The sequence below is a fragment of the Vespula pensylvanica genome, chromosome 6, assembly GCF_014466175.1.
Source record: "Vespula pensylvanica isolate Volc-1 chromosome 6, ASM1446617v1, whole genome shotgun sequence".
Classification (NCBI taxonomy): Eukaryota; Metazoa; Arthropoda; class Insecta; order Hymenoptera; family Vespidae; genus Vespula; species Vespula pensylvanica.
This window is the reverse complement of record NC_057690.1, coordinates 1,131,607-1,149,745: the sequence shown is the minus strand read 5'-3', so window position 1 is coordinate 1,149,745 and position 18,139 is coordinate 1,131,607. Positions and strand designations below refer to the sequence as shown.

The window sequence follows — 18,139 nt, the reverse complement described above, 5'->3', positions numbered from 1 at the left end:
TTTTTAATCGCGTTATGAAAAGAATAAAATGTAGAATAAGAAAAAAATATATATATATATATACATATAAATTTTAATTATATATTTATATATCATTGGGATTGTTAATTATATTTTTAATATAAATAATTAATCTATTTATAATCTATAATTTGTTTTATATATATATATATAATAACTATACATTGTTTTTTATTACAAATTTATCACTATATATTTATCCACTTTGACCAATAGTTAAATATAAGATTAATAAATAAATATTAGCATTTAAATTATTTAATGAATCTATATATATATATATATATATATATATATATAAATAAATTCGTCATCGTATTTAATGTTCATGAAACAATAAAAAAAAAAATTCAGAAGAGGAAAGAAAAAAAGAAAAAGCCAACGATTAATGCGAAATTGACCGTGCAATTTCTCATTTCTATTTTAACTCCTTCGAATTTTTCTTTAATTTTCCATTTAAATTATGTTTTCGCAAGCTCCTTTCAAATATAGGTACTATAGCAGGATCGTGATCGAGCAATTTTCCTCGTCGTATTCAAATTTCTCTCTAATTTCGAACTTTAACACGCATTAATAATAAGTGAGTTCATCGCGAACAAATGAAACACACTCCGTGATTCATTTAATTAGAACACGATGAAAACTTTTTTATGAATTATATTTCATTTGACGTTATCACCATATCCCACTAATTACAAATCGGTGAAAGTCGAGACTTAATAGCTTAAGCGAGCATGATTTCGGATCGTAAAGAATTTTCTTCTCGTGTACTTCAAGTAATTTATTTTCTGTTTTCTTTTTCTTCTTCTTTTTCCAACCGATACGAGCTCGGATGATTAAAAATGGAAAACGTCTGTTAGGAATCGATAAGAAGAAAACGAATGCAAGCAGGCACGAAACCACTCCTATTTCGAACGCATAAATCATTGGTAAAGTTTCCGTTCGTGTATGCTTGCATATGTACGGTGTATATACATATATACGTACGTGTATGTATGTATGTATGTATGTATGTATGTATGTATGTATATATATATATATATATATATATATATATGCAGATAAATACACGAAAAAAAGAAGAAGATAACGATTTCCGACAAAACAATCTGGACTACCCTCGATCTATTGCAAAAATAATATTTTCCATTGCACAAAAAAAGAAAGAAAGAAACAGAAAAGAATAATGCTACATCGTTCTATAATATTACAGACATTCGAATAATATTTAATATCATAAATACCACAACCCTACTTATAAGAACTATGAAACACGATTTAAAACCAGTAGAAAAATATTAAAAACATTATGAAATCTTCATGAGAAGAGATAAAACAAAGAAGAAATAAAATAATAATCATACAAATAAAATAACAATCATACAACAACAAAATAAATAAATAAATAAATAAATAAATAAATAAATAAATAAATACACCTACCACGAGTAATCTACTTATATTTTTTTCACGAGAAAAAAATCCAACGTAAGATGAAAGATGATGAAAGTAGAGCGCCGACAAAAAAAAAAAAAGAAAAAAAGTAAAGAAAAGAAAACGAAAAATATAAAAGTTAACATTGATATCTATCAATAGACAAACGGAAGTAAGCGTCTCTTTAGAGAAATGGCGGAGTAGGTGGGGTTATCAATTTCGCATCGTAACACAACAAATGCTTTTTACGAGAAAACGAGAAAGGAAAAGGAAAGAGGGAGCAACGTGTCGATAGGGGTGAGATATTCACCCTCTTCTTCTTCTTCTTCTTCTTCTTCACACACACACACACACACAAACGTACACGTACACATACTATCTCTCTTTTTCTTTCTCCCCATACTTTGCCTAGTATACTCAACGCGTTCTTTCGTCCTTCATTATTCCAGGCCAGTAACCGAGGCATATGACATAGTGGTACCTAAAAGAGGACGAGGAAGAGAGAAAGATATTCAACAGCATATCAACGGAGGAAGCAAGACAGAAAAAGAAAGAAAGAAAGAGAGAGAGAGAGAAGGGTAGTGACGAAGAGCGTCTTTAAAATTAGTGACTGCACAGTGCGGGGTTCGTTCAGAAAGATTTTCGCGATGTCTGGTATTCCCTGGCATTCCGCGAGCGTTTTCTTTGCCAACTGCAATCTCCTCGATGCGCTTCGCGTGACTCCGTTCGTTTCTATTCCCCCTCTCTTTCGCTCTCTTTGTGCGTGAATACAAGAAAGGATGCATAGGCATCGTGTTATGCAAGTCATACAAGGACAAAGATAAAGAGAGAGAGAGAGAGATTTCCATGATAAGAGATAGAAAAGGATAAAGATGAAGAAAGGGTGAAAAATTATTCTACCGAGTTCTTCGACCGAACCAAATCCCGGACTCTCTTTTATTGGACCAAGGACACCGAAACTGATTGAAAAGAAACAGAGGGAAAGAGAGAGAAAATGAGATATATATATATATATATATATATATATATATATATATGTGTGTGAAGATAATGATGATACGAGATTTTTCTCAAGAGAGACCCTGACCAAGTTATTCACGGTAGATAATTCGAAATACTATGTCGAGTGGAATCGGACTCAGATATAAATCATAAAAGGGGATATACTTATCTGTGTATAGGTATATCTATATATGGATGAAATGGGCGTTTCGTAACGAGCGTAAGACGTTTCCGTGATTTATCTTTTACGATTTCAATAAAAAGTCGATTGCACGAAATAACGAACGAAAGATCGAATATCCATTGATAATCGATAATCGAATTTTTTAAGAGAAAGAAAAAAGAAATAGATAAATACGTCTTTCAAAGAGACAGGGAAGAAAGAAAACGAACGAAAACATTTTTTAAACGATCGAAATTATTTTTTAATCGAGTTTTCTCCAATGAAATTTTAATCGATAATCGAATTCCTTAAAGAAAGAAAAAAAAAAAAGGAAATAAATAAATATATGTTTAAAAAAGACAAAAGAAAAAGAAAAGATTTTTTAAAACATTCTCCTCTCTTCGATCGAATATATTTTTTAATCGAGTCTTCTCGAACGAAATTTTAACGAAATTAAACGAACAGTTCCTCCGCCACAACGATTTTAACCCGATATCTCCCATTTTATTTTTAAGATCCATCAAATAGAACTCGAGCAGTTTTTGCAGAACTTCATACATTTCGGCCGGTTTTATCTGTCCCCGTCTGTCTGTCTGTTTGTCTATATGTTTGTCTGTCTATCTCTCTTTCTCTCTACTCTTAATAGTAGAGCACCTGTTAATACAATGGTCCCTTTCTTCTTTCTCTCTTTTCCTTTTCTTTTTTTTTTTCTTTTTTTATGCGGCTGAGACCGCACCCCGTTGAAAAGCATACGTTTGCCGATGAATGGAACGAATAAAACCTTCACGAACGTCGTCTCTCTCTCTCTCTCTCTCTCTCCTCTTTCTCTTTCTTTTTCTCTCTTACTCTCTCTCTTTCTCTCTCTCTCTCTCTGCTTCTCGAATAAAATTTGTTTTTACAAATCGTATAATCGTTCATCCCTACAACTACGTATTACGTCCTTTTGAATTTCCTTCAAAAACTTTCAAATCAATTCGAAACGATAACAAAAGATGATGAAAATACATATTTAATTGAATAAGTAATATCGATAATTTCATTATCGATTAATACCAAACGATCCAAAAAAAAAAAAAAAGAAAAAAAAACTCTGGACGAATCAAAAATCATCTAGACGTAAATTTTGAAAATAAATCATCCCTTTTCGCGTTACTTTTCGAGATTTTATTTATCTATTGAAAAACATAAAACTACAAGCCTAACTAAGATCTTTACTAACGAACAATTTCTACAGTAGTCAAAAAAAAAAAAAAAAAGAAGCCCCAAGAAGAGCAATAGACATTTGTTTGTTTTCAAAGTCATTCGATTAAAACCCGATATTAAAAATTCCAAACGTGTTCATAACTTATTGATCTAATCAACGATAATTAATCTTGGTGAAAACAGTTAACATGTTCAATAAATGTTCGTACGAATTGTTCAACTGGAGATCAGACGATGCTTGTCAATTTTCTCGGCACGTGATCGAACGTACTGACCTGGGGTTCCTTAATGAAGTTAGGTCCCCTTTGTTGTTGAACCTTTCAAGATAAGGGGTGGGAGGTGGGAGGGTGAAGTAGGCAGAAATGTGACGGTCCGATAATACATACCCGGAAAGTAGTAAATGAACGTTAGAACTTTCCTATGGGTCGATGTACGGACGATGCTCTCTCTCTCTCTCTCTCTCTCTCTCTCTCTCTCTCTCTCTCTCTCTCTCTCTCTCTCTTTCTCTCTGTCTGTCTGTCTGTCTATCTCTGTCTTTCTCTCTGTCTGTCTATCTCTGTCTCTATTTGTCCCGTACAAAAAGGAATAATGGAAATCTACTAGCAATAAAAAAAGTTCTTTAAAAGGTCCAGTACGAGCGAATGTCACATGCATGAACACGTGCAGTGTGCTTTCGATAAAACGATCTTGACATATGAGTACTATATAACGAATAAAAAGAGATTAGAAAAGTTAATGAGAGTTTGTGTTGATGTGAAAATACATACATCTTGCTTAAAGAATCATTGATACATAACAAATATTTACATATATATATATATATATCATATTTATTATATTATGTATAAATAAGTATATTTGTATAAATTATGATATCTAAAATGTATATCAAAGTATTATCAATAGAAATATATATATATATATATATATAAGAATTAAGAAAAAGATGTTACATATATAAATATTTCGTTTCGTGTAGGAAGCAATAGCCTGATTTGGTAAAAATCTGGGTCACTGATCCTTCGTTGCTACTCAATGGAAAAAAAAAATGGATCGATAAATATACTGAAAGAGAAAGAATGAATTAAAGAGGAAGAGAGAGAAAGAGAGTAAATAGAAACATCCGCCAACGCGTAATACTTCTTGCATCGAGAGCTTCCTGGAATTATGTTTTACACGGTCCATTCATGATTTCCCATAGAAAACGAGCGTACTACTCTCGATTTCTATGAAAGACACGATGAGGATGAAAGTGAGTCGACGTGTAAATGTTAGATACTCAGGTTCTTCAAATAGGTAATGTATACATATATAGATAAATACATACATACATACATATATATATATATATATATATATATATATATATATATATATACACGCACAATCAACGTCTCCGATAAAATAATCGAATCAACTGTGTAACTCGATAGCAGTCACCAAATGATAAAAACTTGCATCACAACGTAAATACACTTCCGGGATATATCACGATATTATTATTATCACCCTATAATCTTCTCTTTCCTTTCGATAAGCTGATAAAAAAAATATATAAATAAATGAAAAAATTACTACTAATATACGAGTATGTATTACAGAATGAAACTTTAAAACGAATCGAGTTTTCGTATAAAGGTGATGCTAAATATCTATGTGACCTAGAAAATGCTCTGATTAATACGATTCTCTCATCATATATGCAATTACCGACTCGTTAATTTTGCAAACGTGAGTCGCGGTGAGAATCCACGCGTTGAGAAGTTACCTACACATATATACACGTACACATACATAGAGACAGAGGTATATTTGCATTGTACATATGTACAACGTGGTACAGAACGTATGCGAGGACGATGCAGAGGACGTAATTGAATCGCCCGTATGATTTCATTAAGTAGTAACGCAGAACTCACGGGAGAGTGCACTCACTATGACGTTAGATAAACGCTTGGAGAACTTGAAAGAGATAAATGGCCCGGATAAAGAAGGACGCTTCGTTTCCTCGGGAATGAAGAAAAATGTCAGTCTTTCTCTATCTCTATCTCTCTATCTATCTATCTATCTCACTCTCCGTCTCTCTTCTTGTGACAAGAGCCGACTAACGCTTAATAGACTCACCTAATTCGAGAAAGAAGAAAAAAGAAGAAATATACTTTCGAGTGAAGATCTCGAAAGAGAAATAAAAAGAAAACTATTATTTATCTCCATTTGCAAACTATGATTAATACATATGTATGTATTACAAAGTACATATCTTTGTATATATGTATATGGAATAATATCACGTAATATTCTCAACTTATACACAAATCAATGTTGGTAATTTAAATCTTGATATATATATATATATATATATATATATATATATAAAGATTTATAATATGATAATTTATGAGTAATATCTTTGCCTCATACATAAACGAATGAAGGTAGAAAGATAGGAAAAAGGGCGAGAGAAAGAGAGAGATAGGGTAAGAGGGAGGTAGAAAGATGTAAATTTTAAAGCCGATAATATCAGTCACGGCAAACTGTTTTTATAGTCGCACTGTTTCGTTATTACACCCTGCTAAGGGTTCCAGCTAACTTATATTAGAATTTAGACGATAATTTAAGCGAACGCAATTTGCTTAGTAACCTTTGATGTATAATAATTTATCGTATATCTACGTAATATGATATATACCGATATGAGTTGATTAATAATTAATATCAAAGTTTTCACTATTTTATATCTACTTGGAATAAACGACATTATAGTATATACTATACTATAGTATAATATATACAACGATAATATTGTTTGTATTTGAAGATTTACATTCGACGTGATACAAAATATATCTATTTTTTTTCTTCTTTTTCATTTCTTATTCGAATAAAATGTATTATACACGAATATATAAAATTCGAGTAAAACGGAATGACCTCGACCGAATGTGAGAAAACTACTGTGTAAGCATCGAAAAAAGAAAAAGAATAAAAAGAAAAGAAGAAAAAAACATTGAGAGAAAAGAGAATCTGAATCGAGGAGATCGACAAAACGCACGCGAGTGTTCTTTTGCAAGTGGAGGGCGAGCAAGAGCGACCGAAAGATTTTTGCATATGAATGAAACGTGTCGTTTTTATCGTTCTCCGACGATAAAAAGAGAAAGAGATGCGACGTAAAAAAAAATTGAGAGAAAGAGAAAAAGAAAGAGAGAGATAGACAGACGAAGGGAGAGAGAGAGAGAGAGAGAGAGAGAGAGACGGGTCGATACTTTACTGGAGGAGTTCGTCGTCTGCCGACTCGACATTACAAAAAAAAAAAAAAGAGAAAAAGAGAGAGAGAGATATGAAGATAAATGCAGATAGAAAGAAGATGGACGTATAGATGCTATCGACAAAATGACAAAACGCTTTCTTACCTCTTTACATAGTCCCATACCATCAAATTCCCACTTCATGTCTTTTTGAATTATCGACTATTGATTCTTTTATATATGTATATATATATATATGTATGTGTGTGTAGATAATGTAACACGTTTCTAGAATTTGTTAAGAAAATCTTTAACTGTTCTTTCACATACGTTCTTATATTAATATTTGTATTACGAAAAAAATATAGGTATTGTAAATATGTAAATATGTAAATCTGTGTAAATTGTAAATATGTTAAGAAGTTTAACATATGACATACGTACAATGTAAGATATAATATAATATATATTATGTATGTGCATGTATAAATTAAATATAGAATTATACATGTAAGTATATTATGTAAGTATATTATGTGGAACATTATGAAGTGAAATTAAACAATTTACATAAGTGTATAAAATTTTGGTATTTTCATAAAAAATTACTATGAACTTTCCCAAATGAGAAGCCAAATATATACATATGCATGGATGTGTGTGTACGTGCATATGCACGTGTATGTAGTTATTATATCTCACCCGCAGGAAATGTTGGCCACTTTCGAGATAACGTTCTTTACACCGCGATGGCACCGCTGCATTTACGAGCTCTCATAAGACCGTTTCGTTGTAACGAGTATAAAAAGGAAAAAAGAAAATTGACCGAACAAAAAAATACAACTTACGTAGCTGCATTAATAATAATAATAATAAAAATAATAATAATAATAATAATAATAATATATACACGTAAAATTGTTACACCTATCTTAGTAACACGTCGATGAAATTACAAAGTCATTGAGGTCAACGACGTCGTTCACATAGTTCGTGCATTGAGCAAAACGTTTTTGCTTATCTAACGTTACAAACTAATTAGCTGTATTTATTAACAGACAGTATGTATTATTTATATACCGTACGATTTAACAACGTATAGCGTTAGACGTGTCATCGATTATCAATCAAATTGACTTAAATCGCGTGTAATTTTTATTTCCCCGCTTTTTTTTTTTTTTGCAAATAATTTTGTATAATTATAAGACGCGCGTGCGCACACGTTTCTTTGTAAAAAAAAAAAAAAAAAAAATAAAATAAAAAGAGAAAAGAGAATAGAAGAAAAGAGAGAGAGAGAGAAAATGGAAAAAAAAAATTAATGCAACACTTCCTGAACCATTATTCGAGGATATAAATGAAAATATTCACAAGAAAAGAGACTTTCAAGTTTCCTTATTCGTCATCGACCCCTTAGTTCATCCAAGAAACACGGAGAAAGGGAGACAGACAAGGGAGAGAAAGAGAGACAAAGATACAAAGAGGGACAGAGAAGAGAAGAAAAGCAGTCCAACCTATCGGAAGTTTATGCCCCGATTCGTATAACACTGCAAGTCGATAACGTAGTCCACGAGAGTTCACACTCTACCGATCTAATTAACGATGCTTCTTCTCTCACGTCTATTACAACTCCCTTGTATCAACAAACGCGGGTCATTGTGCCGATATTATTAGCAAAGCTGTTGAGAAACAGAACGAACAAGATAGACAAGCACACACACACACACACACACACACACACACACACACACACACACACACACACACACAGAGAGAGAGAGAGAGAGAGAGAGAGAGAGAGACAAACAAATCCAAAAATTAATGTAATGTTAAAATAAAAAAGTTGAAAAAAGAATAAAAAAAAAAGGATTGAAAAAAAAAGAATTAAAAAAACGAATAAAAAGAATGATTTTCAATTTCGTAGTCTACGTACCCTTCTACGATAAATTACAACGATAAATACAATCGCATATCGGTGCATCTCGTTCAAAGGTCGATCTCTCGATGCATAACGGAACTCGTACATCGAAACGATCGTTTTGAACGAACTTACCTATGACTACTACTGCTATTCCGAAGTACGTGGGCGTGAAGAAATAGATGCAAAGAGAGAAAAAGAGAGAGACTCGTTTTGTGTAGGCATTTCTCGTTCCTGGGAGCACAGACCTCTTCTACCGGTCATTGTCACCCCTCCTTCTCCTCCATCCCCCATCATTCTACTCCCACTAACTCTCTCCTTTTGTCCCGCTTTTTTCTTTCTATTTTTCGTTTTTTTCTCTCTTTCTTTCTTTTTTTCTTTCCTTTTTTTTAATTCGTATTTTTACATTCAACGCGATAAAGAATCGTAGAATGAAATTACGTTAATTAAATTAGCTTACATACGATAACTTCCATGTTTTGCTCGACACGTTTAGATCGATACGTTTAAACTTACTTCTTTATCCTTTTTGTTTTTAATCCATCCTAATTAATTAATTAATCAAAATATATGTATGTATGTATATATGTATGTATAAGTTAAGTAAAGTAAGTATCTATGAATGTAAATTAAATAGGTGTAGGGGTTGTTGCATCTAAAGTTTCTAAATGGTTTTAAAAATCAATTACGAAAGTATTTCATCAATTACGAAATTTGACGAAACTTTTTATATTAATTTCTTCTTTCTTCTTTCTTCTTCTCTTTTTCTTCTTTCTTTTCATTTTGCGTTAGATTTAAAAAATTACCCAGGCTTATAGTAGCTTTCTTTCTTTCGTTCGTTCGTTCGTTCGTTCCTTCTCTACTTCAATATCGATATCGTTTATCGATAACACAACGACATCGAAATGTTTTCGCTCGTATATAAAGATACCAAAGAGGATATCTAAAATTTTGAAATATTATAAAGAGAGTGTATACAACATCGGTGATTATCGAACTATACGACAACGTCTCTTTCTTTTATTTTAAATGAAAATAAAAAAAGAAAGAGAAAAAAAAAAGAGAAAGAGAAAAATGTTACGAAATTATAAAAAAAAAAAAAAAAATTCAATTAATCATCGAAAAATAACGAACGGCAAATATCGATATCAATCGTTAATTAAATATTCTAAAACATACGCCTATGTATACGTCTATTATCGAATTAAATAATTTCATTATCATTGTAATATTGTAAGAGTAATTTTAATTTTTGTGCACAACATCGTACATCATGAAAAAGTGTAGATGAATAAATACGAAAGTATTGACTTTCAAAAGGAAAGAAGAAAAAAAAAAAAAAGAAAAAAGGGAAGAAAATCAAGTTCGAAAAGTAGCAACATATAAACGTAAAATCGTACATTCGTATTTATTCGACGTTTATGGTGCGATGATGGGAAAGGAATGCATATAACATAAGGAATACGAGAGTATTCATTTTTTTTTTTTAAAGTACCGATAATCGGATCTTATGTATCTCGCAGGAGGCCATAATTTTGCAATTAAGTAACAATCGTAAAAGCGGCATACCGTCAGATGGCTTGTGTGAAAAACATATACATTAGTGTGTGTGTGTGTGTGTGTGTGTGGTATATATATATATATGCATATACAATATATACATATATACAGTTGCATGTGTTACGTAAAGCCATAAACTCTTCTCTCGACGGTCATCGTACCGATCGAATATGCGGCTCAGCATACCATTTCTCTTTCTTTTTCTCTCTTTTTCTTTTTCTCTTTTTTTCTTTCTTTCTTTCTTTCTCTCTCTCTCTCTCTCTCTCTCTCTCTCTCTCTCTCTCTCTCTCTCTCTCTCTCTCTCTCTCTCTCTCTCTCTCTCTCTCTCTCTCTCTTTCATATTCTTCTTATTCTTTCAGCTTTTCTAAGCTGATTAAAAACTGCCGTTGAAACCCACAAAATTTATCGAAAGTAACTTCGATTAAGAGACAAAAAAGAATAAAACAAAAAAGATCATATTATTAGATAAACGATTAGAAAAAAAATTATTATAATCGAAAATAATGATCAATTTGTTCTAATAATTAATGAAATATAATTTTGATATTAATCGTAATTGATATTAATAGTAATTCGAATCAATTGAGTGTATAAAAAGTTTGAAGAGATAAAAAATATGCAAAAACGAAGTACAAAAAAAGAACAAACAGATAAAAATAAATAAAACAAGCAGATTCTTCGTACGCGATCGCTGAATTGACATACTCGAAACGATCGAACGTAACTCGAGCGTAAAACATCCCCATTCTAAACTAGTACCGACCTTTTCGAGCGTGACCAGAAACGATCGTTGTAGTTTCATTCAAATCTGTTTGCAAACTGTACCAACAACGACGTACAATCGAACTTTCCTCTATCGATAATCGCGCGAAAGTTCTTTTTCTATTTAAACAAATTGACCGAACTTTCTACCATCAAAATGTATTTATCATTTTTTTGATCATCGCAATGGAAAGACTAATAATAATATCATTATCGTTATCATTATTATTCTTGTTATTCGTAGAAAGGACAAAAGAGAAATTTTTTGTTATACTACAAAGATCATTTATTACGATCTATGGTGAAATTACGATCATCGCCGGAGAAATTTTGTATTCTTCAAGGGACTCGTTAAAAACTTTCATGAGAGTTGTTAAAAACTAATTAAAATATTCACGATATATATTATTATATTTTCTCGTGATTAAAATTAATACTCAAGAAAATTGGAAATTTGTAGTCGCAAATATATAAATATAAAAATAAAAATTTGTAGAATATTACGAGACTCGAAAGAGAGATTGCCTTTGCTGTTAATCCATATGTAAATAATTCGACATTTGAGAACGTCGATCGTAGATCGATATAAACGAAATTTTATTAATATTCATCTCGTTCGAGGTGAACATCGATAGTTGATACCTCTAACTCTATAATAGAATTTCATACGAGATAGAATTCAGCGTGCCAAAGCGATCGCGTGCGTGCGTGCGTGCGTGCGTGCGTGTTTGCGTGGGCGTGACTCATATACAAATATAATTGCAAGTCTATCGAGGAATTCTCGAAGCTCGGCCAATTTTTCAGGGTTGAAGACTAAAAGAGACACGCGTAACTAAGTAAGTAAGTAAGTAAGTAAGTAAAATACATACATAAGTCGAGGTCGAAATAACAAAATAACTATATCTCCATATGTAATATGTAAATTAATGTTACGTGAAAAATATAAAATGTTCAAATAATAAAAATGTTCAAAAAAAAAAAAAAAAGAAAAAAGAAAAAATAAAACGTTCGAATAAAACAACATAATAACAGTGAAACGTAACAAAAATTTTTTTTGAAAAATATTAAAAAAAAAAAAAAGAGAAAAATAAAAAGTAAAATAAAATAAAGCAAAATAAAAAATTCCGAGAACTCTCTCGTCTTTCGGAGTCTGTCGAAGTAAAAAAAAAAGAGAGAGAGAGAGAGAGAGAGAGAGAGAAATAAAAAGAAAAAAAAAAGAATAAAAAGAATAATGAATCGTCTTTATTGAACACCCTTGGGTTATAGGTATATACCGTATACAAGTCGCACGTGTCACGTTCTTCTGGAAATCTACGGCTCGTATAATAGCACGTGTTTTCTACTGAACACCGCTAGTTTGACTCTTTCGAGAGATTACTCACGCTCTCCGGTATTTATTTCTAAGATTATACGAATCGTTGTTGTTCGTTCGATCTTACTACTAAAATATTTCTTATTAAATAAATCCGTACGATTTAAAGACAAAAATAACAATTAATGAGAATTAGTATATACATACATATACATATATATATATTTATACAAATATAAATAAATAAATAAATATAATTTTATATGTATAATAAATATATATATATAAATATATATATATATATACAATATATTATATAATGAATATATATAATATATATTATATGTGTGTGTATGTGTGAACGTATGTGTGTGTATATATATGTAAATCGGAGAACATATCGTTTTATTAAATTTTATATATTTATATATATTTTACATATTTATATAATTTATATATTTATATATATATATATATTTATAATATATTATTATTTATAATATATATATTATATGTGTGTGTGTGTATGTGTAAATGTATGTGTGTGTGTATATATATAAATCGGAGAACATATCGTTTTATTAAATTTTATATATTTATATATATTTATATATATATATATATACATATATATCTTTCTCTCTTTTTCTCTCTCTCTCTCTCTCTCTCTCTCTCTCTCTCTCTCTCTCTCTCTCTCTCTCTCTCTCTCTCTCTCTCTCTCTCTCTCTCTCTCTCTCTCTCTCTCTCTCTGTCTTATACTTCTCTCTTAATTTTTCCATAAAAATATACGTAATGAGTGTGTTAGTATATAACTACGCACAAACTCGGCAGATAACAAAATCGATCTGTCGCGACACGACACGACACGAACGCAGAGTCGAGCGTTTCACTGGAAACCATACACGTTTTATCTTAGAAACGCCATGGAACAAGACGATTGGTTGAATCCAGTGGTCTTGTGCGTTTCGATCAGCCGGCAGATCGTAGATATAATAAACAATAATGTTAACGTTATCGATGTTAGTGTAACGATCTATGTATATTGGACGTTAAATTCGTCAAATAAAATATATACATATATATGTATGTATGTGTGTCTATATACATATAAGATGTAAAGAATAAACAGACCGAATCGATCTTGACATTACGATATTTTGCTGTCACAATCACGATTGAAAAAGTCGTAGAAAAAATCGATTGTATCTACAATTAAAAGTAGATATCGAAATAAACTATACTCCTCGATAGTTACTCTTCCTTGCTTTACCTTTATTTATTTATTTATTTATTTTCTTTTTTTTTTTTTTTCATTCTATTCTCTCGTTCGTATGAGTGACATTGTAAAAGATAATTGTTAGAAGAAAATTGAAAACGTCTGGTAAGAGCAATGTTCTTTTTTTTTTTTTTTTTTTATCTATTACGTTACAACTTCGTAATAGGTAAGAAAGGTGACCGATCGAGTTAACATTAACGAACTTATATTAACGATAAAGAATTGTGAAGAGAGAGAGAGAGAGAGAGAGTGAGTGAGTGAAAGAGAAAGAGATAATGAGAGAGAGACAAAGATACAGAGAAAACGATACTTACCGGCTATCACTGTATCCTGCAGATTATATTTGGCAGCGCCAGGTTTGCCGACTTTTGGAAAATCCTTGAGCTTCCTGCCGCTTAACTTCAACTCGCCACTAAGATGAGCCTCCTCCAGGATCCGTTCGAGGCTCCTGGTGAGTTGCTTTTGTATGTGGCCGCTCATATTCGACGCGACCATCGCCATGTTACATTTTTTTTGGGCACACACGCGAAAGCACGACTGCAAGAGAGAGAGAGAGAGAGAGAGAGAGAGTGAAAGAGAGAAAAAGAGTGAGTGAGAGGACCTCCTCGATCTAACCACCCCACTACGCGAGGAGACACGCACACGTCCTCAAGAACGACAGAAAAAAAAGGGAGTTAGATTATAGCGCGCGCGAACCACCCTCCTTCCTTGCTTGCCACTGCGCTACTGATCCAAGATACGGTTAACGTGTCGCTTCGCGCTCTTCGATCGCAACGCCACCTATTGAGAACATTCAAGATGGCGCTGCTACTAGAACGTTCGGCGGTTCTTTTCAAAAGATTTTCGACTTTTTCGATTAGACGTATTTTCAAAATGTTCTCGCATTACATCGTACAATTTATTTTACAAATTACACAACATTTCTCTTTATTTTTACATTAACGTCTACGGTAAAAAGCTATTTATATTATAGTCGATACTATTTTACACGTTATTATATTAAGTTAATCATAATTTATAAAACTGACTGATATTATTGTTAATAATTAAACTATATCATTTATATTATATATATATATATATGTGTGTGTGTGTGTTTTTATGTGTGTTTATATATATATATATATATATATATATATATATATATGTTACGTGTAATTATAATTTGATCCTAATAATTCGTTATCAAACTAATTTCGTTTTTGCTGTATTCCTAATTCTAACGATTGTTGATATTCCATAATTAGCTTTTCTTGTACTTCCGCTGAACATGGACTGTATCTTGAATATTCCATAGTAAATTCACCCTTGCCTTCGGTTGAACTTCGCAATTCTTTTATATATCCAAACATATCATTAAGAGGTATTTCAGCGTTCATAATGAACCATCCTTCGTTGATGTCCGTGTTTGTTATAATGCCTCGCTTTTTATTAACGTGTCCTATTATGACACCCTGAGTATAAAAAAATAATATGTCCGATTAAATTCGATATTGATTAAAATTTTATATTATTGGATATATCTTACCTGAAATTCTTCGGGTGCTATTATTTCTACTGACATAATAGGTTCTAAAATATACCATGAACCTGATTCGAAAGCATCTCTCATAGCTCCTTGACCCGCTAGATTAAAAGCGTAATCCGAAGAGTCCACGCAATGTTGCATACCATCGATCAATCTAAATTTCAAACCAGCCAATTTATGTCCGCTGAGAAATCCTTTCTGACACATAAATCTGAAACCTTTTTCGACACCAGGTATATACTGTTTCGAAATATTCATTCCGACAGTTTCATCCGCGAATATAAGTTCAGTATTTTGTTCGGGTGGCAATGGCTAAAAATAATTTTTATTTTTAATAGGTAATCCTCTAATAAAAAATATATCGTTTATACGTGTGTATATATATATATATATATATATATATATATATATATATATATACGTATAAATATTTTACCTCTAAAATACCAATTACACGCCCATATTGACCCGCTCCACCTGATTGTTTCTTGTGAAGATAATCAAAGTTATATGGTTCTCGCAATGTTTCACGAAATGCAACTTTAGGTTTACCAAGTATAACCGGACAATTATATTCACGTTCTAATCTTTGCGCATAGATTTCTAAATGTAATTCGCCCATTCCAGAAACTATATTTTCCTAAAAACGTTTCGTTAGATTATTACACTTGATATTATATGGATATAATCAATATGAAAGATCTTAACATTTTTTTACATATTACCTTATTATCTGTATCGTAGTAAAAGTGGAATGTTGGATCTTCCTTTGTAAATCTTGCTATACCTTTCGAGAAATATTCACGATCTTTGTTATTTTTTACTTGAATTGACATAGATACAACAGCATCGGGAACGTGAATTGATTCCAAAGATAATTGTAACTTTGGATTGGTGACAAAGGAATCACCTGACGCACAGTCTACCCCAAACAATGCAAAGATATCTCCAGCGTAAATTGATTCAACGTCTTCCAACTGATTTGCATGAAGACGAATTAATCTAGCTACACGCACCTAAATATGTATTTGAAGTTAATAACGTAAATTATATCTGTTTTCATAAGATACTTGATAGTAAACAAACCTTTTTATTTGTTCTAGTATTATAAATAGTATCTGTCTTTTTCAACATTCCTTGGTAGCATCGAAAATATGTTAATTGTCCAAATTTTCCAAGTTCCAATTTAAAAGCTAAACTGACAAAGGGATGCTTGTCAGAGCGCATAGGATTTAAAACAATTTTCTTATTTTCATCGCTATGAGCAAAAAAGTTATTTTATAAATTAATATAAATAATCGTTTGATTAATTGATAAATCTAAATTAATATTTTAATGAGTAAATTTTACCCAGTGCTTTCATCAAAAGCCAAATTTTCAATTTCGCCTGGATTTGGTAAATAATCGATAACTGCATCTAATAATGGCTGAACTCCCTTATTTTTTAACGCACTTCCAACAAGAAGAGGCGTAAATGTTCTTTTTATGCAGGATCTTCTTATTGCATCCTTTATATCTTTCTCTGTAGGTTTTACCTCGTTTAAGAATAAATCACCAAGTATATCATCGACATTGCTCAAATGTTCAATTAATTCTAATCTTCTATTATCCGCTTCTGTAAATACGTTATACACATTATTAATATTTATCAATTATAAAAAAAAAAACAAAAAAATAACATATTTTCTCTTACGTACCTACTCTCATATTCTTAGGAATTTCATCTTCCCTTACAGTTTCTCCGTAATTGCCTTCAAAATATAATGCTTTCTCAGAAACTAAGTCTACTATTCCTTTACAGTTACTTTCTAAACCAATAGGTAACTGAATAAAAGCTGCATTATGTCTTAGTTTTGTTCTTATTTGTTCTAACACTCTATTTGGATTGGCGCCCATTCTATCTAATTTATTTATAAATGCTAAAAAAGGTACATTGTACCTTTGCATTTGACGATTGACAGTCAGAGTTTGTGATTGAACACCGCCTACTGCGCATAAAACCAATATTGCGCCATCCAAAACACGTAAAGCTCTTTCTACTTCTACTGTAAAATCTACGTGTCCAGGTGTATCGATTATATTAATATTATGATCCTGCCATAATGTATAAGTTGCTGCAGATTGAATAGTTATGCCTCTTTGTCTTTCTAATTCCATACTGTCCATCGTAGCGCCAACATTATCTTTACCTTTTACCTATGCAATAACGATTCCATATAATATAACAATGCGTTAGAAACAAAACAAAGCTTAACGACATTGTAAGTATTTACTTCGTGCATTTCTTCTATACGTCCAGTGTAATATAATATACGTTCCGTTAATGTCGTTTTGCCAGAATCGATGTGAGCAGATATTCCAATATTTCTGATTTTTTCAATAGGTTTATGCTCCGCAAATTTTGCATGAGATGCCCAAAATCGTACATTTTGCTATAAATTTAATGACAATTAAATTTTATCAAGTTTTTTTAGTCTGGATTATATTCAATCATAAAAAGGTTAGAATTTTTACCTTGGAAGTACATATATTTAATTGTGATAGTCGGCTCAAATTGATAGGCCGACTCAAAACTGCTATTATCGTCATGATGTTTTAATTGTTTTTTCACGTGATTACACGTTAAATTCTTTATTTTTTAATATATTATGATTATGAAACTAACTAACAGAATGAAAGGACGAATGTACCTACATTGAAAAAAGCGCTATCTCTTAT

The 18,139-nt window shown here is 31.4% G+C and overlaps 2 protein-coding genes across 3 annotated transcripts in view; both read right to left on the bottom strand.

The window, feature by feature from the left end:
- Positions 1 to 14,630, bottom strand: part of LOC122630172 (leucine-rich repeat and calponin homology domain-containing protein-like) — a 61,310-nt gene extending 46,680 nt beyond the window's left edge. For both annotated transcript variants that reach the window (XM_043814379.1, XM_043814378.1), the window contains exon 1: positions 14,208 to 14,630. In XM_043814379.1, the coding sequence (XP_043670314.1) occupies positions 14,208 to 14,394 (187 nt within the window). In that variant the 5' untranslated portion in view covers positions 14,395 to 14,630. The remainder of the gene's footprint in view (positions 1 to 14,207) is intronic.
- A 363-nt stretch (positions 14,631 to 14,993) lies between these two features.
- LOC122630173 (elongation factor G, mitochondrial) lies at positions 14,994 to 18,134 on the bottom strand. The gene is made up of 9 exons (XM_043814380.1): positions 17,936 to 18,134; positions 17,695 to 17,853; positions 17,119 to 17,617; positions 16,772 to 17,036; positions 16,508 to 16,679; positions 16,147 to 16,437; positions 15,858 to 16,061; positions 15,422 to 15,733; positions 14,994 to 15,347 (listed from the first exon to the last, which is right to left on the bottom strand). Exons 1-9 carry the CDS (start codon positions 18,008 to 18,010, stop codon positions 15,084 to 15,086), a joined length of 2,241 nt encoding a protein of 746 aa, XP_043670315.1. The 5' UTR covers positions 18,011 to 18,134; the 3' UTR covers positions 14,994 to 15,083.
- Between the last annotated feature and the right edge of the window lie 5 nt (positions 18,135 to 18,139).